The 26862-nt window shown below is 38.7% G+C and overlaps 1 protein-coding gene across 4 annotated transcripts; it reads right to left on the bottom strand.

Moving 5' to 3' along the window:
• Positions 1-950: 950 nt before the first annotated feature.
• On the bottom strand, positions 951-19572 carry CCNL1 (cyclin L1). 4 transcript variants are annotated; one of them, XR_004322287.1, is made up of 14 exons: positions 17769-19567; positions 17430-17504; positions 16825-16934; positions 14929-15076; positions 11066-11186; positions 9936-10000; positions 9675-9688; positions 8121-8220; positions 7887-7991; positions 7648-7789; positions 7321-7432; positions 7119-7217; positions 4813-6488; positions 951-965 (listed from the first exon to the last, which is right to left on the bottom strand). XR_004322287.1 is itself a non-coding variant. In XM_032485641.1 (11 exons), the coding sequence occupies exons 1-11, from the start codon at positions 18069-18071 to the stop codon at positions 6140-6142; spliced, it is 1581 nt and encodes a 526-aa protein (XP_032341532.1). In that variant the 5' UTR covers positions 18072-19542; the 3' UTR covers positions 5627-6139. The 4 variants fall into 4 exon arrangements, 2 of the variants coding, with proteins under 2 accessions (XP_032341532.1, XP_032341539.1); XM_032485641.1 differs by lacking the exons at positions 951-965; positions 9675-9688; positions 14929-15076 and having other exon boundaries at positions 5627-6488; positions 17769-19542; XR_004322286.1 differs by lacking the exons at positions 951-965; positions 4813-6488; positions 7119-7217; ... (1 more) ...; positions 7648-7789; positions 14929-15076 and having other exon boundaries at positions 7965-7991; positions 17769-19572.
• Between the last annotated feature and the right edge of the window lie 7290 nt (positions 19573-26862).

Here is a 26862-nt window from a genome sequence, read left to right as displayed (position 1 = left end):
TGTGGCATATTATCAGTGTAAAACAAAAATATGAAATCTTGCCATTTGCAACAACATGGATGGACTTGAAGGGTATTATGCTTAGTGAAATAAGTCAGAGAAAGACAAATACAATATGGTATCACTTATATGTAGAATCTAAAAAAAATAAACTAGTGAATATAACAAAAACAGACTCACAGATACAGAGAATAAATTAGTGGTCACCAGTGGCGGGGGGAGCAGGGAGTGGCACGGGTCCGGGAGGGGATTAAAAGATACAAACTATTATGCATAAAATAAGCTACAAAGATATACTGTACAACACAGGGAGTATGGCCAATATTTTATAATGACTATAAATGAAGCACAGCCTTTAAAAATTGCGAATTGCTGTTGTACACCTGAAACTGATACATCAACTACACCTCTGTCTCTCTCCCCCTATATATGTAGACATATATATATATTTTTTTTTCTATTTTAATACGGGAAACACAGCTCAAAAACAAATACAGTCTGCTAGGAGTGGAAAGCTTGGCTAACTAATTTCAACACTAGTCTTGGTTGCAGTTATCATATCAGTAAAACTTGGTTGGTTTGGAAAGGCCCACAAGAATAATACATTTTGAGCAGGAAATTAGTTTTGTCGTTCCGGGTGGAATATTGAACCTCATGGTGGCTTCGATTTATGATGTACCTTGTGTGCTGTACAAAGATCTGACGTGTCATATGCTCTATATAGAAACCGGAAGGATCCATCTGTGGAACTTCCTGCACGTGCTCCAGCGGCGCAGGAACCGCTCAGGTGAGAAAATGCAGATGAGGAAGGTGAACTGCGTTACTCTGGGTCAAGCGGGGGCGAGGTGCTGGGCACGGCGGACGGTCTGGTTTGCAGCTGGCCCTGGAGCCTGGACAAGCGATGCCACACTCACAGCTGTGGGGACGCGGGCAGGTCTTGGACCATCTTCTGAGATGTCAGGGGTCTTTTGAAAGGACCAGGCAGATAATATCAATGAGCAAAAGGAGCAGGATTCAAGAAAAACACCAGTGTCAACATAGCGATAAATGAAAACTGGCATCTGCTTCCGTGCTGCGGCTAAGGGAGCGTAGAAAGAGCTATAATGCACCGTCATCCACGCGCCCCGCCAGAGGGCCGCTTGGTGCTAGTCGACTGTTGGCCTTGAGGGGCTGTAGATTTCATGTATTCTAATTTTTTTTTTAAGTTGAAAATCCAGGTTGTTATGTATTTCCAATTAAAAATATTAGCAACCAGTTCATTTAAAACAAACATTAAATAAACCAGATACCCGTGCCTGCTAGGATTCGGCCCGTGGCTCACCAGTTTGCTCCGCTCAGCTGTCGGCTAAGTGTCTGTCTGCCCCCTTTCATCTGTGAGCGCCAGGAGCCTAGAACCTTGCGCAGGGATATACACACTCATGGAAGGGCAGTTGGAAAAAGAACACATGCTCAAACTTGAAAGATGAGAGCTTAGCAAATTAGTGTGTATGAAATTCATTCCTCAATATTTACTGCATACCCAAATACAGGCCAGGCACTGTTGTAGGAATAGATAAGGGGCATATAATAATGAGAAAAACACATCCCTGCTGCCCTCTTGAAGCTTGTATTCAATGATAAAATAAGGTAATTTCAGATTGTTGTAAGAATCAGTGATAAAGTAAAGTAAGGTTATTTCAGATAGTGCTAAGCATTATGAAAAAAGCGTTAGCTAAGGAATAGTGATGGAGGGGGCAATGTTAAGAGGAGCTTATTTTCTAAATTTAAAATCTTTTTTTTTAATTCTTTTTTTGCGGGGGGTAATTAGGTTTATTTATTTAATAGAGATACTGGAGATTGAACCCAGGACCTCGTGCATGATAAGCATGCACTCTACCACTAAGCTATAACCTCCCCACAAGAGGAGCTTATTTTAGAAAGGGTGTGAAAGAAGGCCCTTCTGGAGAGGTGGCTTTGGAGAAGTGACTTTGGAGGGGGGACCTGAAGGATGAAGCCTATCACCCGAGGTCTGGGAGAAGAGCATCCCAGGCAGGGCGGACAGACAGCACGTGTAAAGGCTCAGGAACAGATGTGCATATTTCAGGAAGAGGAGAGGTTGGTTGATGGAAGAGGCTGTCAAGGGTCAGATCATACACAGGCAGGGTCAGGGGTTTGTATTTTATGTAAAGTGAAATGAGAAACCATTGGAAGCATTATGTATTAGAGCAACATGTAAACGTTTTAATTAACGTTTTAAGTAGGTTGTTAGCTCCTGTTTGAAGGATTGTGACAAAGATGTACAAATAGAAATGCTACTACGCATACTGTTGAGATGATAGCAGGTACAGAGGAAGGGAATTTGATGATGTATGAAAGAAGGCAGGGTAGGAATTTCCTCTGTCTTTAAACTGGGTTAGTATTCTACTGAGCAGAGGTGGCAAGGGCAGAAGGGTCAAGAGAATAGCTGGAATTAAGGAGCCCAGGGTTGATCTCATGCTTTTTAATTATGAAAATCTTGTACTGTTCAGATTCAGACCTAATCTCAATGAGGTAACATTCTGAAACAGCTGTATTTTGAATTGTGTTCATAGGAAATGTAGAATTCAAACTTTACTAAGCAGCGGGGTGTTTTGTAATATGAGTTGTTTGGATCGCAGGGGTAAAAACAGAACCCCTTTTTATCTGCCTAACCTGTATGCACAATCCTGCAAGGTAAGACCAATTTGCAGACAAGAGATTAAGTGGCCTGCCAGGCTACCTCAGTAGAAGAATGATTTGAGTGCTGCAGAGCTGACATGGAAGCCCATGTTCTTTTCATTCCAGACATGGACAGTTTAAATGGTTACAAACGAAGTCCAGCTCTGACTTCCACTCACAGTGGCTACTCTAGGGAATATGAGAAGATCGAGGCCCATACAGTGAAAGCTGGTCCCCTTCCAGTTTTCCCAGTAGGGTAAGTGATGGTTTTCCTTATCAAATCCCACGTACATTCTTCGTCTCTCCAGCTAAACCAAGTTCACAATACGCCTATTCTTTTAACATGATTTCGTCTTAATCTTCAAAACCCTGAATCTTCATAATTATCTATTTAAACCATGGTGAGTTAAGAAATGGCTCTTAGTATATGATTTTAAGTGGAAAAATAAGGGACAGAAATCAGGTATTGGCAGTTTTTCCATTTTCATTTGTGTGTGAATTTCCAATATAAATGTGGGGACATAAAGCATTAATGCAAATCAAAATGTTTCAGTGAACAAGTTTCAGCATAGCAGTTTAACTTTATGGCAATTAAAAATAAACCTGTTAAATTTTTTCTGGGAAAAAAAGAAATGCCTCTTAGGACAATGAATATTTACTATAAATTATCTTATTTTTGGAAAATTTCATGAAAAAACTTTAAATTTTTAAATAAAGCTTCTGTTGCAGGCTGTGGGCATTAATAATGGAGTTAATAACTGATGTAGTAACAGTGATATTTATAGCTATAAAGCAAAACTTAGAACTTCATTTTGTTTTAAAATAGAAACGTGATTAAGAATTTCAGTGGTCTTTCTTTAGGGTTAAGATACCAATTGTAAATGACAAATGTAACATTGCAAAACACAAAAGGACTTGTATTAAGAATCAAGATAATTAGGACAAATACTAAGTAGCTTATTTGCAGATTTCCAGCTGTGGTGGGAAACAAAGATGAGAGAACACACATACAGACAGGACTGGGGAGCATACAGACGAGCCTGCTGAGGTGCAAGCAGTGATACACTAAGAAGGATCAGGAACGTGGTGATACCCGGTGACCAACGCAGCAATCTAGTACATAACCTGGGGCCCTAGACGTGTCAACTTCAGACCAGTCAAAAACTAAAGTTACCAAACCTGGGTCTAATCAAGCCTTGAGATCTACAAGGGACACAAAAATGTGTTCAAGGACACGTAGGTTTACAGTCAGCCAACCCAGACTACAGAAAATTCCAAGACCAATGACCCAATTTCTTTAAATTTCAAGGGTGGAAAAGATGGACAGCCTGTTATTAAAACCAAATATGGACTTGTTTTAACAAACCAATTATAAAAACAAATCATTAGTAAGGGAAATGTGAATACCAACTTAGGCATTACTGTTAAATTTTAAGTACCGTGGATATGTTTTAAAAGTCCTTACCTAATACTTGGGGATGAAGTCGTTTTCTTCCAAATAAGAGTGGGAGGTGGAATGGTGAGTTGGTGAGGTATAAACAAGATTGCCTGACCTAGAATTGATCAGTTTTTGGAGCTGGGAAATGAGGTACTTACTCAACATTCCCCATTAGTAAGTCTGAAAATTAAGTTTTTATGTTTGGGGAGAGCAGCACAAGGTTGTCAAACTCTTGACAAGAACCCAAAAGACAGATTCGGTTAACAGCACAAAACAAAATTAGGACACAGGGAGAAAGACATCATCCATCATCCCAAAGCAACTTCTAACACACAACCCTCACCCCACATGCAGGTGTATCCCCCGTTACCTTCAGAACTCCCCTCACCCATGTGCTGTTTCCAAACAAGGATAAGGTAGGTACACATTTCTACACTATCAAGAATCTAACCAGGGCCTTGGTGTCTGCCTTCACCTTTTCCTTCAATGCCAATAGGTATTAGTGAAGTTTCTCTCCTTTGTATTTAGAGGCAGTTTAGCTTTTCAGAAACCCTGGTGCAGCTCAGCATATGTATCATAAAAGCACATGTAGAAAGAACACTCTAAATGAACTATTTACGTTTTTAGCAGTTGCTTACTCATTCCTGCTAAGCCATGTTAGTTTTTAGTTAGAAATGGAACTGATTTACGTATCATACCGGCATTTTTATATCCAAGTGGATCTTGTCTCCCTGTGAGGCTTTCTACTTTGTCCAGCCCCACTGCCCACCACTGTGAAAGTTTGGATATCTTCTTTGGAGTCCTCTTCAGAAGCTGTTAAGTATTTTTTAAAACATCCTTAGGTGGTGTAAATCTTCATCTTTTTGAGTGTTACTTTTTTTGAAACAGCAACAAATCATTTGGAGCCAAGTCTAGTGGACAAGGTTAAGTTGTCAAGATGCGTAAAAATTTTAATGCAAAACCTTGAACTATAAAGCAGTGAACTATTTTATTATGGCCTTTTACATTAGGAAAACAAACCTGTGTGAATAATTCAAAACCTATTCATCTGGCTATGACTTCTGGCTTTTTTTCCTTTGTGGTCAGAGTTTAACAGCCAGCCAGGTCCCAAGTGCTTCACCTTGATGCTGAATTCTCCTAGCCTAGACAAAAACCATTAAATACCTAAATTAAAGTCTTTTTTCTTTAATGCTCAATAGTTGGCTCTGATTTGCTGTTACGCTGAAAGCTTTGGTTTGTTTACTTCAGAAATAGTACTTAAAGTTGACTTAACTTTATGGTACCATTTATGTGCAAATCGGGTTTTGACTTGAAGATTAGTTTCATGCTGTGATAAAATATTTCATGTAATACATTGTTGGGCCATTCGCATTAGCTTTTTCCATATGTACAGAAGACTTCTAGGATAGCTCCCAATGCAGGTAAGAATTACATTTTAATAATCTCAAACTAACTATATATAATGGAGGAAAGAACAGGTTTGTCAGAAAATCAGTCATTTTACTATTAACATTTTGCTTTTTAATAATTTATTTAAATAAGATATTTGAAGCAGTTTAGAAAAACAAGATTTGTATTTTATTTCCTTGTAAAAATCTTTACACATGCAGACAAACCAGTGTTAAGAAAGTATTCACCATCATTTAAACAAATAACCACTTAAATAGAACAGTGTCTGCAATTTTATCTGTATAAAAATAAGATACATTTTTACAGAATTCACGCTCCAGTTCTTATAGCAATAAACAATACACAACTATAATTATAATTACAATTGGACCTGACCATGGTTTTCAATGTGATACTGCTAGGGCATTTTATGTGCAAAAAAAAAAAAAAAAAAAAAAAAAACCCAGAAAACATAGTTCTTTTCGAAAGAAAATGTCCTCAGTGTTTCTAGAGACCTAGAGAGGGTTTTAAGAAATCAAATCCTAATCAGTTTGCTTTTAATATTTTGATTGTGAGTCCGTACATCACGCCACGGACTGGCAGGATCAGCAGCTGATCCAGGCTCGAGGGAGCACGTCAGCGCCTGTGCCTGCTGTGTCCTGAGCGACTGCCACCATGGTGCTTGCCTTTGTGGGACCTCTCAAAGGAGCGAGACCTTTCACGCCTGTCCCTGTGATGTCCCCTTTCATGCCTGTGTTTCTTGGCAGCATCTGAGTGATCCCGAGACTTGCTCTGAGATCGAGACCGAGACTTTTTCCTTTTATGACTGTGTCTATTTGAACTTTTTAAATCCTCTCTGGTGTGCTTGGCTTTCAGGTGAGGAGAACCATGATTATGATGCCTTCTTGGACTTTCACTGTGACTGCGGGACCTGCTTCTTGATCTCGAGCTGTATGTTCCAGATCGACTCCGCCTATTATTATAACTTAAGATAATAAAAATTTGAGGTTTAGATTTAGTTTCTACCGGTAACAGAGTATTTTGGTGGTGCTCATAGGTTCAAAACAAAACTATCGACTGGTATCAATGACAGGCCAAATCTTCCCACCCCTCACTATACCTCCCCTCCAGCCTGTTAACATATTAGACAAATTTTTAACAATTTACTACATGTCTATATTCCAAAGAGGGGAGAAATTAGTTTTCACTGAGTGTCCTAGAAAGCTGTTTGTTGCATTATCTCCCCATTTGCACAAAAGGACCACCGAAGAGCCACAAGTAGCTAGCCATCTAATTATAAAGCTAACTAGTGAAGATTCTTTGGGTATGGTTGACATTATTGGTTATTAGTAACTGCTGGCCAGGCCCTACACCTCCCCAAAATACATGGATGCTATGTTTAAAAATGTCCAAAAATAGAATGCCATACACAACCACAAAACAAAAAAGCCACATATACCAGTGTATTTCCAAACTCACTTCTTACAATTTACCTCATACTAAAAGACTAAATCTAGCCCTAACTTTGGAAACAGTCTATGTGCATTTTTTAAAAAAGCCATAACCTTTAAAGACTCCAAATAAGACTGCTTTCTCCAAGAGAATATTTACTTACTGTCTTCTTGGAGTATGCGATCTAGAACGTGATCGTGTTCTTGACCTCGATCGACTTGCACTTCTGCTATTTCTACTTCTCTTGCTGTCTTTTCTTACCCTTCAAATAAAATACCATGCAATATTTTAGTTACATACTTAGTGTTAGAAATTAAGCACACGAAAGATTCCTCAGGCCAGGCTTCTAACTCAAGCATACTCACCCATTATAAGGGCTTTTGGAAGGCTGCTGTCTATCCTCAGGCTCTTTTTTGACTGTCTTCACATTAACGGAGATGGGAGACTTCTCTTCAGCTTTTACTTCTCTTGGTGAAGCTTTTTAAAAAACAGTAAGACATGTTAACTATTAGATTTTACAGACGGCCAAATACCATGTTTCAAGTATCAGTCCACAGTTGACTGTCATGAGAGAAAACATTAATAGTGTCTTAACATCATCGTTTCTATGCAACTGTTAAATGCTAAATAAAGCTTTCTAGTAACCACACAGCTTTAGGGCCCAACCCATTTCAATCCTGAATTAATCTTACATGGTTTAGAGGCTGGAGAAAATCCACCAAGGGTTGAAAGGGCTGGAGTTCCATCAGGATTCAATCCCTTCGCTTTTAATTTGGCTTCTTGTAAGGCCACTTTTCTTTTCTCTACTTCTTTCTCCAGCAATTCATAGTTTGGCTATTGGATGAAAATGAAGTTAGTATTTCTCTTTTACAGTAGTTAAAATTCTTAGCACTGACAAGATATTAACACAAACACTAGAAAACCTTTATACCTTTTTTCTGGTATAAAGCCTAAGTGTTTCTATGCAGATTTCCTGGATCTCCTCTTCTGTAGTACCAAAGAGAAGAAACCAATGGGGACGAGTTGGCAATGGAATCTAAACCATAAAAACAGAATAGTTTAGATGAAATTTTCACTGTTTTTATTAACAGAACTGATAATGCTTGTGATTTATCCTCTGGAATATAGGCTATGTATCACGCTCTATACATACATATATGCCTACCTGAAGAGCTCTAGCTGCAAGGTAGATGCAAGCACACGCTATAGTCTCTGGTTGAAATCGAACAAATACATTGGTTCGAAGGCTGTCATTCATATAATTCCTGAAAAATATTTCAACCATAAGCTTTGTATGCAAACAAACCAGTTCTGATGCTTACATAAAATTGGAGACTCAATCTACTTTATTCTTTTTTCTTCTCATATTTATATCTTCATATTCTAGCATATAACAATTCTTAACTCAGAAATCAGTAAGAGATAAGAATTTAACACCAGAATCATTCCGTCAGCTTTCTTATATGACCAAAGTCCTTTAAAATAATTCCGTATTATTCTTCCAAGCAGAACGTAAAGGTTTTTAAAAACATTTCTATGAAAAGCAATGTTCTGAAAGTTCTGACATGATTAGTTTCAGAAATGATGTACCACTCCCATGATACTTCAAGCCATTAATTATTGACCATCTCTCCTTTATCCATAATGAAAAGCAGTGTCAATCAAGTTCTTCAAAAACTCAACACTGTGAGAGGGGTAAAAAGGCATTTTCCAGTAAGCAGTCACCAAATTATATTAAGAAAACTAAGCTACTTCAGAAAACCTAGGTTGGGAAGTGAAGAGCAATAAACATATACAACAGCCTTGTTTACGTACCTTTTTGTGACTAAGTATAAATAAAAGCAGTAACTGTTTCAGTTAATAAGTTGCTGGACTTGTATTAGTGAATCCTCCCCACAATATCCCTAAAGTATTGAAGAAATTTTACTTGTTTAAAAGGTTAAACTGAAGATAAAAGACTATTTTTCAAAAGTCCTTACCCATGAAAACTGCTAAAAATCTGTTTTATGGAACATATATAAAGTTTCATGCATGTTATAAAGTAGTCTATATATCTATATATCACTAACATTTACTGAGACCCTAAAGCGGCATGGCAGTCCTAAGTCCAGGATGTAAGAATTGTATCACTTCAGTACTGCACATCAACAGTCTATGACAGAAGCTGTGGCTGGACCACAACTCGTTTTACCTTTAAATAAGTCAGCACTCCAAATCACACATTTGTACCTCCAAAGTCTAAGTTCTAAAGTGCTTATGTTAATATGAACATCTTTTAAAAACAAAGTACTTCTTTCTTCTCAATTAGCGGAGCAGCTATAAATTCATCAAGTATGGGCCTGGCGCCCATTTTAAGCTGCTGTTTTCTTTGGCAGAATTCATGCTATACATACTAAAAATAGAAATCTAGTCAAACTCCTAACAAAAATCATTTAATTCATAATGGCTGGACAACAAATCTATCAAAAATGAACTATTCATTTTGATAGTTACAGGTATACATTAAATACACAGGCATGTTGAATAGTTACTTCTAGAAGCAAATATACAAATCCTTTTGACACCCCGACAGAACTAGAAGATGCTGCCAGATGGATATGGACCACTTCAGTGAATCTCGGATGAGAGCTTGCACTGGATTGGCTGGAGAGCAGGGCAGCCAATCAGGCCATCCTGAGGTCATGGGCTGAAGTGCAGAGGGCAGAGTTCTATGACTTACCATCATGGACTACCCTTTAATTAAAGAGTAGAAAAAAGAACAAAGTTAAATTGAGTTCTCCATTAAAAGTAATTAGTCAAGCCAAGAAAACAGGAAGCAGAAATAAGCATTATTTACCTTTTGATTAAAAAACAAACAAAAAAAAAAAACAAAAAGCACCAAAACAAACTCATCTCATTATTTTGGAAAGGGAAAATGAAACTTACTTTATTTCTGCTTCTGTTTTTCTGGCTAGGAAAAAAATGTAAAAAAGCAACTTACCAGGCAGTTTGAACCAGGGTTTGATTACGTTCACATTCTAAGACTTGTAAATACATAACAATGATCTGAAGGACAAGGGAAAAAAAACTCAATTTAGCATATCAGTGGTTCTTTCAGAGTAGAGTTCAATGAACATAAGTAACTGAAAATGTGAGGTACAAGTTTTAATTCTTCTATAAACTGCATAAATAACACAGACCAACCTAAAATGTACCTGAGAGTCAACATAGGTTATTATGCTACTAGATTTTATACAGACACACATGTTCCAAAATTGTGCAGGGAAAAAAATGGAAGTTAATCATATCAACTGAAAACAGTATCTAATTCTTCATGAGCACCTTATTATGTGACAGGAACTGATTATTTCACTTAATTTCCCCAGGTACAAAAACCCCAGAGACTGTTAACATTTTTAAAGTTACAATGGGTATGATACGTATTATGTACAACTCAGTAGGTATTACAATAAGCAATCAAACACTAACTATTCTACAGTGAAGCTTATCACTAAACTGAACTCAAATGAGTTTACCTCAGTTCAGTTCTTTCTGGACCTGTATTATCATCATTCTCATTTTACAATTTTAGAGATACGTAACCTGAGGAACAGAGATACCCACCGAGATCACACAGCTAATGACAGAAATAAGTTTCTACGTGCAGACAGTCCTGCCCCCAGAGCACCTGCTCTCATAACCATCGTACTACGGCTTCTGTTTAGCATTTCAAGCCAAGAGACACTGGAGAAACCTATGAACATTCAATAATGCTGAAAGTGATCAGCCACCACGCTGAGCATTTCACTACGTGACAGGGTAGCACACTGCCAGGTACTTCTGCAGATACATGTATTATTTATTCCTTGGTTACTATCTAAAAACCTCCATTTTCTAGGTAGGGTAACTGGTGTACCTCAGAAACAAGAAGAACTTATCTATGCCCACACAATGAAGAGTAAGATTTGAACCCAAGTCTTTCTGACTCCCATTTTACTGATAAAATTTCAATATCCAAGAAGCTGCTTTATTTTAAAACCAAGGGTTAACTCAAATACAAATTCATGTAAAATAAAATTTTAAGAAAAACCCTAATACTTACGAATATAATTTCTGTACTCTACAACTCACCTTATGGGGATGCTTGACATGAACACAAAATCCCAACTCCTTTAGCACCCTCCTCTCTGCCTTGATAACTTGATTTTTGGTGTTAATGTAGTTCTGATCAAGGATCAGGGGGCTTGGAGTCCTATAGTTTGTAAGAAATAAAATCAAAACTGTTTTGCACATCCAAAAAATTTTATTTGTGGCATCTCCATTTTCCCTTCCAACCAACTATTGGCAACAGAAACCAGCTTTTTAAACTCCTGCAAACAAGTTAAAAGCATTAATCTTGTGCTGTCCAAGTTATGCTAATTACATATATACTTTCTAGACTAATTCCTATAGAAACTGACTCAACCCTGTAAAGAAAACTCACTCTAATGCTTAGATTTATCCTTAATTTTTTTATCCAGATATTATTATGTGATAGATACCTTGATGTATTTTCACAAACCTCATTAGTCTCCAAACTCCAATGACAAAACTGATGTGCTCTTGAAAATATTTACTATAAAGACCTCATAAGATTACAGTGATTTTACTCATTTTATAAAATATCAATTCTTGGCTAGTTTAAGGCCAAAATTAAATTTAAGGGGAAAATGGGTGGGTTGCTAATCCAGATTCCCCTAAATGGGCAATTAGTTTAAACAAATTAATTTCAAGAATCTATCCCTGTTAGGAAAATAAATAACCTGGAAACTAAAGATTCAGCTCAATTACCAAAGAAATGTTTTAAAATTTTAAAAATCAGATTCAAAACTCAAGTGATCAATAAAAACCAGGCCAAAATGTGGTCAGAATTGTAGTTATTAAGGCAGGATCCTACAAACACGAAGAGAAGGTAAGACCAACCATTATGAGGGAAGTGGAGCACTGAGTCTCTGTGCCAGACTGAATCTTGACAGCTTCAAAAGTTATGATGCAGAAGGGTATGTATCACTGGTTCAACGCTTTGGAAATAACGCTTTCAATTAAAAGCTGTCTTATTTAGGTCTTAAAATTAAAACTAGTTTCTTAATCAGAAGTTAGTCAGGACTTGGACTTTCATTTAAAAGCTTACAAAATGTCCCAACGTCCTCTGATACATTCTTAGATCCAACCAATAAAAAATATGTTTTTATTAAGACTCTGATTGAATGGTATATAAATGAGCAGAATATTTAAATATTTTCCCCATACTCAATTCATTTTCAGCCAAAAGATTTAAGAGTTTTTGCTCTGGGCAGAATAAAACATCTAACTTTAAAAGACAGTCATTCTGAATACTGCCCCCAACTTACAACTCGTTTTACCATGCACACCAAATCCAGAAAAATATAAGTTCATACTTTAACCAAAAACCTATATATCCACTTGAAGATTAGAAGGGAATCTGAAATAAACTACATTACCCAGTGGTGATATGCCACCTGAGTAAAAATCAGCTATCATATTTATTATCCTTTCTTTTTTTTAATTTAAAATTGTAAAGACTGGAATGCTTACTAGAACTATTTCAAACTACTCTATACTACTTGATTTTTACCAAGTTGGATAAGACAAAAGTTAGCACAGCTGACAAGATGGAAAATAACTTGTTATTTAAACTAATGAAATGCTAAAAATGGCCTTTACTCAATTCTTTGTACAGCTATGAAAGGTGTAAGACAGGAGCCACCAATTTGAGGAGGGGACTGATATCTGACATAATAGAAAACCCACTTTATCAGGACAAACAGGCTACAAGTTCACTGTTCTTTGGAAAAAAAAATCAAATTTAACTAAATTAGAGCAATTAATGTACATATGAAAACATTCCAAAGATCTTAAGGTTTATGATTTTTCAGATGATGTAACAGGCAATTTGGAAAAAGTCAAATCTACTTCAGACTCTTTAACTGATGAACTAGTTATCTGACAGTCCTCTCATTAGGCATTCATTAGGAGACAGTTTCTCCGGGGTTATAGTTCCACATCACTTCACCTCTTAACCCCATGCAACTCAAGACGGTAAACTGCACCATTAGAATCCTTGTATTATTATAAAAGCAGTTTTGTCTCACTTTTTTCCCATTTATGTTTAACAAATTCATTACATCTCTTTCTAAACTTGCTTTATTAAACTTCTATTAAATTCATTCTCTTACAATCAACCAAGGATTTGTTTGAATTACGGCTGTTATCTGGTCCCAAATCAGGTTTAATCATTCATTCTGCTTAAGTGAATTATTTTCCATCTACTCTGCCACAATCTCTGCTTTCCCATTTTTTTGTGTCAAAATCTCAACATTAAAACTGATCAAGGAAACCAAATCTATTACAGACTATAATTAAATTACATACATATCCAACTTCTTGCTTAGGCCTACTGTTACCTGCAGTTTTCCAAGTTAACTTTGTGGGTGTAAACTCTGATACTTTTATTTTGTTCAGAACTTGTTTTACCTCACAAATGTAAGAAGGCTCAAAAAACATGTAATTTTCACTAACTTACAAAGATTATTTTGTATCAGAAATAAAAAAATGTGCCCCCATACATAATAGAGCAGGAAGAAAAGGTTCAAACTGCCTAAGCAAGTGGCTTCTTTGTATTAACAAAGCATCGATTAGTACTCCCACGGCAACAAGCACAGCACACTGAATTAAGGCTTGCTAGAATTTCTTCCTCCAATTAGTTACCTTTCCTTTCCAGTAAAAGTTGGAAGAGGCAACATTTTAAAATCTTTTTAGAATCTCTAAAAGAAACCACCTGTTCAGAAGAAAAAAACCTTCCAGTATCAAAAAAACACTCAAAACTAACTCACTCCACCTCCTCTGCTTTTAAGTTTGTCAGATTTTTTTCAGGTTAATTTATATGAAAAGAACAACTTTCAAGTTTTAGTCTTAATATGAAATTTGGGGCTTTGGTCATTTGAAGTTTACTGTCTGGTCTCTCAAAATAGCTATTTTTCTTTTAGCACATTCCTTGAAATACAACCAGAGCAACAGATTAAGGATGAGGGGATCCAAACGTGGTTTGTCTCACTCACATGGTACAAAGGACCAAGAAAATTTGGAACAAGTTCTTCAAGAGACTATACTTAAACGAGATCAATAGTTCATAAAAAGGCCAACTGCTACTCAACATACAGAAACTTGTAACTCCTACTTCAAAGGAACATTCTTTCTTTGGCAGTGTTTAAACAAACTGAAGTCTACTTTTCAGAGCCACCAAAACTGCAGAGGAAGGCTGGACTAAATGACAAGATCACTTTAAGATCCTCCCAACTCTTATCTACGATCTAACTTCATGCTGAAAATACCACACCATATTCACCAATGAGTGGGCTGCACCATTCTTTGAATAGTTGTCTTCTTTTAGACAAGCCTTATAGTTTGAAAGTGGGTGCCCTAACACTACAGTAAGCCATTCATAGGCTGGGAATGTGCTGCATCTAAAAAGCAAATTAAAATTGGAAACTAATGAACCAAAAAAGCTATCTCTTTAAATTCACTCATTCTGAGCTTCAAAAAAAAAGTCATTATCAAACTACAAAAAATTGAAAAGAAAAAAAAATCAAATAATCCAGGATAGGGCTTGGGCATTAGTTCTTTCTAAAAGCTCCTTTGGTGATTGTAACGTGTAGCCAAAATTGAAAAAGTGACATAAAGGCCACAAAAACGATGCTTCTGTTCACATCATGTCACACTATAATTTAAAGCTATGCATGAACTAAATTAAAATAAATAGCACCATTAAGATAAACTGATATACTTTATGTAACTAAGTGTAATATTGATACTTTCTAACGACATTGACCTATGCAAAAAAATTACTAAGTTATAGTTCTAATAACTTGGACAGCAAAGACAAACGCTTATAACAAGAAACAGGAGTTTTTCTAAATGGTTCACCAGTGGCCAACCTGTTAGTCCCCGATTCCAGTGACCTATTCTCAGAGCACTGGCTTCTCCTTGGGGATTTTCGATACTTCACTCACTGTTGCCATGACGACAGCTTCATCGCTATGTACCACTCCACATCACCCAGGCTTTGGTAAATGTAGCTGGTCGCTGTATAGTCGGTTGCAAGGGAAAAAAGAGTTGAAGTTAATAACATATACAAGCTACCTGTCTGAGTAAACTTGTAATATGCATAGAAACACTTTTACATCCTGCTTTAAAAAAAGGCTTCCATGCAATTAACAACTCCTTTTAAATTTCATGCTATAATGAGACTTCAAAGACTGAAACAAAATCAATTTCTCTGTGATAATGACAAAAAAAACTGCACTGTTACATCAGACACGACAGTCAAATCAGGTGAGATGTTTTAAATCCCAAGGTTTTTAATAGTTAAAAGGACCTACTCTGACATCAAGACAGAATACTCTTTTTTAAGTCTCAAAGAAAAATTTCAAAGTAGATAATCATAAATGATAATAGTTCAATGATTCAAAGAATACTAACAGAAAACTATTTCCTTTAAGCAAACAGAGAATCCTTTGACTAAAAGATAAAGAGCCTTTTTATTAGTGTCATTTTGTTTTACGCACTCTGAAGAACCAGCCAGATCCAAATATAAATTTTGGCTTAAACTACACCAAGCTTTAAATTGAAAGCTTCCCAATTTTCAGGGATTCCTCATCAAGAAACCAAAAGACTCATTTTTGAAATAAAAAATTAGTCTATCCCTGGATATGGTTACAGTGAATAAGAAAAGATGGCAGAATAAAGAATGTAAGAAAACTGAAAAATGCTGTGAAAACCATCTGGATAGCAATGTTTCAGACTCTAAAGTAGACTAGCTTGTCTCTGAATGGTTCCACTACTGCCAACTTAAGGAATCAGCAAAAAAAAAAAGACCACTCACACAGGACACTAACTTAGTACTAACACCCAACCCCCAAATAAAATCCTTTTATTAATATCTTCCTTTCAAACGGAGTACAAGTTTCTCTAACATCACAACAGTCCCTTAGAAAGTGAACACAAGAACTAACCTACACCAAGTACATCCTCCCACAACATGTACTAGAAGTCATCTGTAGGTGCAGGAAGCACTGCAACTAAAACTTTTCCGTATGGCCTTACAGGAACACACAGATCCACATCAAGTGTTAGCAGGTACCCACAACACCTATAAGACAACACTCTTTTGGTCTATTTTCTTAAAAGATCAGCTAAATGGGCCTTATCTAAAGGCAACCCAATCAGTTATTTTTCTAAACCACTCACTGAGACTGTATCTGACCAAAACAAAATACCTGTTTAATCCCTTTTGACTTCAAACTTTACCATCCTTCAGTCCTTTCAGATCCAGTATAATGGGATATTTCGTAGTTCAATGTTGAGAAGTATTCTAACAAAAGCCAACCTCAATTGACAAAGAATTAACTGGGACTTTGGGTGAAAAACAATCTACACAAAACTTTGCCACAATATTAACTTGAACTGCAGTGTTTAAACTTCCAGCCTTCAGTCTTCCAGAGAGGGGAGGGGAAAAATAACTTACAGAATACTCTCACACTTGAGCCCAACGTATTCCCTTTCTTGTTTAATCTTAAACCACAGGACTGGCTTCACAGCACTGTTAGGATTGTCCATAAATGCAACTGCCTCTACAAACTTTAGATAACTGGTTAATGGTGGTTTTTCAAATTAAAGTATCAGCGTGTTCCTATGTGATTTTTAACACCTAAATTAAAGTCAGTTTTCCTTTGCATCGGTTTTAACTTGAGAGGAAAGAATGTTTTGATCTGATGATTGGTGCACAGTACAGTAGTATCAAGAGATGCTGTGTTCAATAATGCCAATCTTACCTTTTTCCTCTTAACTGGCGTAGATGGTGAAATACATTAATCACATCTCTTATTCTTCTAGGCGCTTCTTCGATTTTTGATGCAAGATTAATACAAGCCATGGCAACAATCTGAAAAGAACCAGGATCCAATAAAAAAAAAAGTTGTTAGATTATGGTACTATATAGTTAGGAAAAGGTGCCCCTCTCAAAGTCTAACGAACTTACTCTGATGATAAAACTTTAGAACACAAATGAGACAACTTTTGGTGAAATAAAACTACCACTGACATTTCTAGGCCATAGGCCTACTAGCTACACTAGTATGATACTTCATTGTTACTGCTTAATCCCCCTTCATTTTGAATTCAGAGTCAAGCTCCATCTCACAAAAATTTCGCATTTGGCTGAAAATTCTAATTCTTGATAATAGAACACTAGGGGCCAGGATCCACCCTCTAGCTCTAAAACATTTCAGAAGTCCCTACTTCCCGGTGGGTGAGAGCTGGGTACAAAGGCCTAAACTAACCACTCCCATTCTGGAAAAGCTGGCTGCTGACACTGCCCCCTCCTTCCAAGCATTTCCGGATGAAGAAATCCCCTTTCACCCGCCCCCGCTCTGCTTACCTCGAAACTGTGTTTGACGAAAGATTTGGAGTAGAAAAAACGATGAAACAACACCTGCCCCGTTGCCATCGCCACCTGCAGACAAGAGAGGAGAACGGAAGCGCAGGGGTCAGGCGGGCCCGCACCAGGCGCCGCCGCCATTTTGTGCCGCCGCTCGCTTCCCTCCCCCTCCCCGCCGGTCCTCCCGTCGCCCCGCACCCTCCCGCCCCGGCACCCCGGGCCCCGGCTGGAAAGCCCGCGGGGGGTATCCCCACCCGGTCCCGGGACCCGGCGGTCCCGGGACGCAGCGGAGGGAACGGCGGGGCGGGGAGGCGCACCCGGTCGGCCCGGAGCACTGACCTGCGGTAGCCGGAGGAGAATGCCGGCGGCCTGGATGAGCTCGCAGCCCAGGATGCGCAAGTCCGTCTCGCTGGGCAGGTCGAGCCCGTCCTGCATGGACGGAGTGGGCGAGAGCCGCTCCTCCGGAATCAGAGAGTGGTCGATGGTGAGCGAAACTTCCGAGTAGAGGCGGTCGCCGATCAGGATTCCTCCCGTCGTGGTCGTCGTCGTGGTCGTCGTCCCGGAGCTGGAGCCGCCTGCGCTAGGGGCGGCCGACGAGGCGGCGGCGGCAGCGGTCGCGGTCGGGTGAGGCCCGGACGCCATAGTCAGCGAGCTGCACGCACGCCTAACGCAGCCGGAACCCGGACTGAGACTAACCAGCGTCCTCGGCGCGACGGATATTCCCGTGACCGCCGGGTTCTGGGCCGCTTCACGCAGCGTGCGCTTCCGCCCTGACGTCACCACGCCCGACCGGCGCGCTCCAACGAGTCCCTTCAGGCCTCGTCGGCGCTCGCGCCCGCCCGGGTGCGGCGGCCGCTGGGTGGGACCCTCGTGACCGCGCGACTTCTCCGCTGGGGCCCCCCCCCTCAGTGGTCTGTTTAGCTAAAACAAGTCGAAGCCGCCTCGTTTCTAATATTTTTAACCACAATAAGAGAGCTTTAAAAGCTTTACCCCCAATTTCTAGTCGGCAAGATTTACAATAACCTCGGTGCGTCTTTGATAATTTGTCTAGAACGTGCGTCCCTTTGTTCCGGTCTCTCGTATTCTAACTTTCCGCATCTGGGTGGCGCAGGTTGAGAGTATACAAAGGGAAGCGTCTGGCTTACCTTCGCCCGCATTGGCGGGTGGAAATGGTTCTCTCAGGTCGTGTACCCATGAACTTGTAACTTAAAGTGACCCGCAAGGAATCCGGAGAGGACTGCTTTTCAGTATTTTTAGGAAACGGGAATGTGAACAACATTGGTTCCCAAAAAAAGCTCTTCGATGAGCATGTGGTTCCCAGGGGTATCGAAGTAGGGCGAAAGCTTCGTAATGACTGGGAGGGCGGCTGCTTTAGCAGCTTCCCTTGCAAAACTCAGGCCTGAGCCAGCGACTACGGCACAGATTTCATTAATCTGGAATATCCCTAGTTTCCAAAAATAGTTTTAGGGTGAGACTTTACACAGGTAATGTGATTATGCCCGGGAGTCTGTGTATTCATAAGTGGTTACTGTAGTTAGGTAGTAGGAGGGAAATCAATCTCTTGTGATTTTTCTTCCTCTGATGTTACTTAGCAATGCTCCAAATTTCTTTAGATTTAACAATGAAACTGATCCAAACTACTAGAGTCTAGAATTAGAGAAAAAGGAGTAGATCTTGGTTTATTCCAGCCTTTTTTTTTTTTTAATCCCATTCTTAGACCTCCTCGGAGACATCGTCCATGGGTGAGACGCCCCATTGCCTTTCTATTACGTCGCTCAGTTTTAAGGCTTAATTTGTTTAATTATGAAAAGTGCATTGAAATTTGGATCTATAGAGCAAAGGGAGTTTGAATACATTTCAATATTGTCAGTGATGTCACTAAAGCAAAACATATTCAAAAACCTCATTAAAAACATTAAATCAACCTTTGTTAAGACTTACATCTGTAGTTCTGAATCCTGGCTGCAGCTTTGGATCTTCTGGAGGGGTTTTAAAACACGCTGATGCCCTGAGCCTTACCTGTAGGAGTTGATGTAATTGATTTGGGGTGGGCCCATGCTCCAGTGATTGGAAGGTTCGGCCAGGACTGAGAAACATTACTCTAAGAGAGTGCGGTTCTGGTGCTGGTTAAAACACTTGACCTCTCTGTATGTTACCTCCTTCCCCTTTCTGACTAGGCTGCTTCCCAGGAAACTTCCCTGTCCAACATTCAGCAGGGATTTAAAATACTGTAACAAGCATTGAAACCTTTAAAAACTAATTGACGGTATGTGATTTTCCTGGTTCTGAGCATCCAGTATAGTTATGTAAGACAGTGTCACTGCGGAAAGCTGGGTGAGTGGTGCACAGGATCTTTGCGCTATTTTTGCAACTTCTTTTGAGTCTTCAATTGTTTCAAAATAAAAAGTAAAAAAAAAAAAAACCTAATTGGTAATATGCTTCACTGAAACAATGAGCCTCAATTAAATCACCACCTCTATTTGTAATGACTTGAGAGTAACATAACTCATTTTTAAGACTATTGCTTAATGGGACAATTTTCTAACATTTAGAGGGTCTCCCACCAAGCCTCTCCAATAAGCCGACTTTGTGATGTCTTGATATGTTTTGCATTTTTAATCTCTAGGTCCATGATTAATCTAAGAAAGTTCCCAAGCATAGGAGTGAGAAGTTCTGGGAGAGGGAGGGGTTATTTGCTCTATTCCTGATATCTTTTCCCAGTGAGCCTCCCTGTTCCCCACCTTGTGTGTCTGGCAGTCATTTCAGAAGAGCAGAACTACCCAGACTATTCCACAACTTTGTGCCCATTTCTCAGTCCCTTCTGACTGCACCCCAAATTATATCCACTAGATATGACCATTTTCACTATTCCTTCATTAAGCGTCAACAAAGGTGGTAGAGGAGATGGGCCAACATTTTATATGCTTAGCAGTAACTCATCAAACTGTGATGTTATTTTTCATTTTAACTTAAAAAAAAATTCCATGACTAATCCAAAAGGTGGAAACTAATGGGTCTAGTGGCTCTGCTCCACAAGGTTGTCTAAGGACAAATGTTAAAAAAAAAAAAATTATGACTATCCTTTTAAGGGTCAAATTCCAGAAAATTATGGTTTGGAAAACTTGTTACATTATTTCTGAGTTATTTTGAAAGAAGTTGTTTTTCCATGAACTTACTTCCAAAACATCAACATTAAAATGTGGAAAGACTAAGACATATTCAGTTATAAAAGATCCTGAAAGAAGGGGTAAAGAATGTTTTAATCGTATGAAAGCTTTAGTAGCAATGAGTTCAGGCAAGTGAGACTGTTCCATTAGTAAGGTAAAAGATCGAGTTGTCATTGGAAGAAGAAACAGAATGGTTAAGTCTAAGACATTTTCTGTATTCTTTCTCAACCAACAGAGGTCCTGCTAGTAGACCCTGAGTTCACCCATGTCTAAAAGGAAATCAGTGATAACTAAAATTGCATTTTTAGGTATCAAGACCTGCAGGCTTCTGACGATGTCTAAAGAGAAAAATGGAAATATCTGTGCCCCCCTGGGGCTACTGAACAATCATATTCCTGATGCTTAAATCAGTTCTCTTTACAGTAGTCTCTGTAGCCTCTCAGAGGAGCATGTTTTTTCATTATTATTTAAACTTTCAGGTTTTTTAATCCTAAAATTATGATTGGTATAATTTCATTAATTTCTTCAGCCATTGGTTAACCATAAGTAGACCAGCAGAGTTTAATGACACAGCACTGTAATTTAGGCAAAGGGTAAATGAAATGCAAGTCCCCACTTAGAGGGTAAGAAGGAGCTACCCTCTAAATAAAGGGAATGGTACACAAAGACAAATGTTAAGGCTATCAGTAAGTGCAAAAAGCAGGCAAAGAAGGCATAACTCATCATGGTTAATGTCAACAGGGAGAACTTATACACTTAAGTTGCTATTCAAGTTTCTATTTACAGCAGAAATCAGAGAGTATCTGACTTCAGGCATGAACTATTCATATAGTTACATGACTTTTTCCTTTATTCTCATGGCAGTTATATTACAATATATTCTGGTCAGGTTGCTCTCATCATTAAAAATAGTCATTCTGAAAATGACATATATGTTATTAACACTTAGGCTTATACTGCTTGGTAAATCTCACAACAGCCCTGGCCTGGACATTCTGCTGCTGGCTCTGCTGAGAACTAGTTCTGACACTTAAGCAACACAGTTTTCCCTTTTTTTAAAATGAGGGAGTCCAACTGGGCAGGTCTAAAATGCTTTGACTTTGGTCATCCAGATATCTTGACTCATCTTTGGTTATTTCTTCTTTATTGTAAAGATGTCCTGTTGTTCCTTCCTTCAAGGGAGGAAATTGTTCTTGAATCTGCCTGTTCTATTTTACTCTATCTGCTGTTATCTCATGCCTGGACCATTACAGTAGCTTTTTAAATGGTCTTCCTGCCTCCAGTCTCTCCCATCTCTTATTCATCCTGGGACATCTCTAAATCACTCTTGAAATACATTTCCTTCTTCTACTTCCTCCAAAAAAAAAAAAAAGTTAGCGATAAAAGACAGATCAGACACCTTTTGTCAATTGAGGCTTTCCACGATCTAAACTTACCATGTCACTTCTTTCGTTACCCCATTACCACCTCACCTAATTCCCCTCTATGTCTCAACTTGAACTGAGCCCAGCTGGACCTGTCTCTTCATCAACACTTTACATTCCTGATTTCACACTTACCCTCATTTTGTTTCTCAAGGCTGCAACATTCTTACTCTTCTGTTAATCCTTTTTTTCTTTCTGAGAGGCAGAGTAATTTTTTACATTTTGCCAGAAGCCTTCTCCACCTGATCTAGCTCTTACTAGTTTCCCCTTCTTTGGACTCACACCTAGCTTTTATGACCTTGAGTATACATTTTGACACGTGATTTCATACATCATGCATCATGCACTTGATCACTCCATGGGTGAGTATATTGACTCCTTAAAAATAGGACCATTTTTGCATTTATTTTGCATCTCCACAGAACCTGATGGACACTGTGTACGTGGTAGATACTTAATCAGAACTTGTGGACTGAATTGCATGTTTTTCCCCAGTGCCTTGTATAGGTAGCCTGGTCTTGCCTTTTCCTTTCCATCCAGAAGCCAGTTCCATCCTGAAGTATCTTACTTCTACCACAACCCTCTCTCCCTAATAGGGAGCCACAGGCCCCCATTTATCCTGTTATTTCTGGAGCACTTTGTACAAATCAGCCTTGTTTCCACTTCTGCTCTATTCTGTGTCCTTACAGTGGGGCTACTTAGACACCCTACCACCTCTGTTCTATACAGGTCTGGGCTGCAAAACAGGAGGCCTGTTGGAGTTGCTATACCCAGAGGTGTGGGGGGAAGAGGGGTACAGGAGCTCACAGAAAGCAACACAGTGAAGTCCTTTGGTGTGTGAGTGTGGGCAGAGGCTCTGAGTTTTTGGAGGTGTGTCCAGAAATTGGGCATGTGTGACTAAGAGTTAAGGCCAGTGCCAATTTGATAAACTGCACTATAAAGCCAACAAAACCACAGGTTTGCTTTTGGAGCTAAAGTTATTATCTAGTCTCATCTCTTTTTTTTCAAGTAAGGAAACTAAGGTCCAAAGAGAGGCTGCAAATAGCTACTCAGTAATTATCTGTGGATTGCAAACAATCCAATCAAGACGGCCTTTGGATGGATTCATTCTTTATGGTATTTAGTGTCAGAAATTGGCCAACTAGTCTTAGTTTTACTCAGCAATTTAAGAGTAAGGAGAGCTTGTTGGCATGACCTCCATATAGACCACATCAAGGGAGTGTGGCCCTGCCAACACCTGGACTTTGGCCCAGGGAAACTGATTTAGGACTTCTGCTTTACAGAACTGTAAGATAATGTAAATCTGTGTTGTTTTCAGCCACTAAATTTGTTATAATTTTAAATAGTTATAGAAAACCAATGCAGTGAGATTTGCCATTTCCTGATATTCTTTAAGAAATGCTTCTCAAACTTTAAGATGCATACAAATTACCTGGGTGGAACCTGAGAGCCCCATTTCTAAAAAACCTCCCAAGTGATGCTGAGGCTGCTAGCTGAAGAGCTACACGGCAAGGCTTTAAAGCACGTTAGATGATCTTATCTCTTTTGCTAATCTCAGTATGGAGGAAGTAAAACCCAATGGTTAAGAGTCCTGGAGGCTCTGGAGTTAACTTACTGGGGGGAAAAATCCTGTCATGCTACAACTTCAGGCAAATTACTTAATTTGCTTCAATTATTTAGGCACTTAAAAGTTCAGTTTTCTCACCAATAAGATGATACTAAGAACACCTACCACAAACTGTTGTTGTCAGGTGAAATGGTTATATGTTAATTAATTTTCTAGTCATTGGAAATGCAAATTATTTACCTGATGTTGGCCAATGGTTGATGCCTGTTGTTTTGGACCCAAGGATTTTGGTCTGCCAGATGTGAACAGTTTGTATTCATTCATTCATTTTTAAAGTCTTATTATTTATTGACAACTAAGTACCAGGCTCTATTCCAGGCATTGGGGATATGGTGATGAACAAGACAGAGTTTGCCTTCAAGGAGTTTGTAGATGATACACAGATATACAAATGTGATACTTCTGGTTAATGCTTTAAAAAAGGAAAATAAAAAGGATATCTGAGATAGATTAATAAGTGAACAAAAGGAAGTTCCAGCACAATATGTATATTGTGATTCCTTTTATATGAAATTAACTACATATATGATGAATTACTAGTAAAATAAAAATGCAAGCCTGTATTGTTTATTATTAGATTCAACAGACAAAATTATTCAGTCAAATAACCCTAACAATTCTGAGACATTCACTCTCAATTTCTGTACTTATTAAGGACCATAACAAATAGTTCAGAGTTTGGTGCCAGTCCATGGGCCACTCTGAGTGGTATTACTCTTTGAATTTTTCAGTAGTGAACATATGTAACGTATATTTGCAATTAATTAAAAATCCAATTCGGTATGATAACAGGAATAGGTACAAGGTAAAGAAATGGTTCTGTGGATGGGGTAATTCTATGAACAAAGCAGCTGGCAAACAGGAGGCAATATATGATCTAGGTTTCAAAGGCTACACAGGGATTTGTCAGAAGGGTAAGTGTGGAAGAGCATTTTAAGCAGAGGACAAACAGGAGCCAGGACAGGGAGGTATGAGATTGCTTGGTGTGTTGAGAAATGCAGGGGACATCTGTTGTTTTAGCCTGCCCAGCATCCTGTCTCCCTCCTTTCATTTTTCCATAGGGACCCACAAGTTCTCCATTCTCAGTGTAGGTGGTTTGGGTGGGGCTGACCTCTTCCCCAGCATCTCCCATCCCCCTCCACTTCCTCCTAGTGATTGGTTCAAGACAACAGCCAAGTGGACTTGGCTGTAGCCCTGGCCAGGGACAGGGAGAAAGGTGTTTGTTTCTGCTGGGACTGCTGAGGAGGATGTCAGCCCGGAGCTACAGAGGAGAACCGGCTTGAGAATGGAGCCAGCAGAAAAAAGCAGAGAGCAGAGATAGAAACCCAATCCAGGACTTCATTTATGCCCCTCCTTCTAGCCGTATTGTATATTCTACGCCTGGGATTTTCAGTTATGTGAACAAATAACTTCCTTTTTATTCCTTTATCTTAAACTTATATTAACTGAAAGAAGACTTACACGAGGAATGTTCTGGCATTCTAGAAAATAGTGTGTGTCTGTACAGCAGGGACTGAAGAGGCTGCAGAGGTGGGCAGGGGCTGGAATGTGAGGGGCTGGGGAACAGGCCCTCATTTTTGGAGGCTTTCATGAGCTCTAGGGGGTGTAAAGCAGTGATTGCCTCAAGAAAAATTAAGAGTTATAAATCAGAAACTCTAATATTAAGACCATTTATTTCCTCAAGCTTTTTAGTAGCTCCATTTTTGTTCCCCTTTGTTTGTTTCCCTCTAACTGGGCCTAGGCAATCAAAAATAGAAAGGACCTAGCAAGTCGCTGAAAATGACATTTTAAAAAATGATTCCATTTTCCTTTTAAGGATTGAGAGTTATAATTTTATTTTGAGCAGTGAAGGAGCTGACCTCATTTAGTAGTGTTTTCTATTTCCAATAAGCATTCAACACAAGCAGTCTTTCACTGAAGAAACTTTTAGGAATAGGAAGAATCAGCTTTTCTGAAGCTCCCTTCACATTTAATTAGTTTTCTCAGCGGGAACAGGAGGTAACTTCTGGGAATCTGAGTAACACATTAGCTATTTTGAATATTATAAAACAAAGATAAATGAGCCTCACATCAAGTTCCCTGCATAGTTACCACATCTCTTTAATATACAATTCCCTAGAGTTTTTGTCTTTTATAGAATTTTTCATGATTCCAGGTCAACTGTTTTGCAGCATGTCCCTTAATTTGTAGTTGTTAATGATTAAATTATTATTAGATTCAGGTTAAATATTTTCCCAGAAACACTTCATAGATGATGAATCTTTCTCTAAGCTTCACAGCAAGTGACACTTGATGTCCAATTATTGTCCACTTTTCAGTTAATTTTGATTATTTGGTTAAGGTGGTGTCCACCAGGTTTATCCACTGGAAAGGTACCCTTACACCTCTGTAATAAGTCATCTATGGGATGATTCTTTGATAGTGAGTAGTATTTTTTTTAATGGAGGTATTGGGGATTGAACCTAGAATCTTGTGTATGCTAAGCATGCGCTCTACCATTGAGCTATGCCCTCCCTCCCCCCCTTTTTTTTGCATTCTTACTAACAGATTTTATATACATTATTTCAAAGAAGAAAAATGGCTCAATATGAAAGTTTGTAGAATTGGAAAGAATTATTTCAACAAACCTCTAGTGAGTACCCACTAAACTATATTACACTACATGCTAAGACCAAAGAGGGGAAGACTGGCCAGTAAACAGAATTCCGTAGAGTGACAAAGACCACATTAAATGTGAGGAAAGGGAAATTCAAAGAAATGAAATGATGAAGATTTTAGATTGAGTAGCAGAGGTGAGGTTTGAACTCCGGTTTTCCTGATGCCCAATCCAGTGACAGTCCGTGACAGCATCCAAAGGCTCTAGGGTAATGCTGTTTCTCCGGGGTAGATGTAACATTGGTTATTACAGCAAGAATAATTCACCTTACTGTGTAACCAAAGAACAAGCTTTCTCCAGGCCCACCACAGGTGCTTTAGAAGAACTGTTATTTAGAGTGATTTAAATAATGTACCCTGTGACATTAAACTCACTGGAGACCTAGTCTAGTTTTGTCCCAGGGTAATGTTTCCTCATAGTGGCAGTGACACACACACACACACACACAACCGGATATTGCTCACCTGCCACACCTTGAAACTACAACAGAACACAATTTTCTACTATTCACAAATCATGACACAATTCAGAGCTATCTAAATCCTACAGCCTATGAGCA

The sequence above is a fragment of the Camelus ferus genome, chromosome 1 (genome assembly GCF_009834535.1).
Source record: "Camelus ferus isolate YT-003-E chromosome 1, BCGSAC_Cfer_1.0, whole genome shotgun sequence".
NCBI classification, from domain to species: Eukaryota; Metazoa; Chordata; class Mammalia; order Artiodactyla; family Camelidae; genus Camelus; species Camelus ferus.
This window is presented reverse-complemented; position numbering and strand designations above follow the sequence as displayed.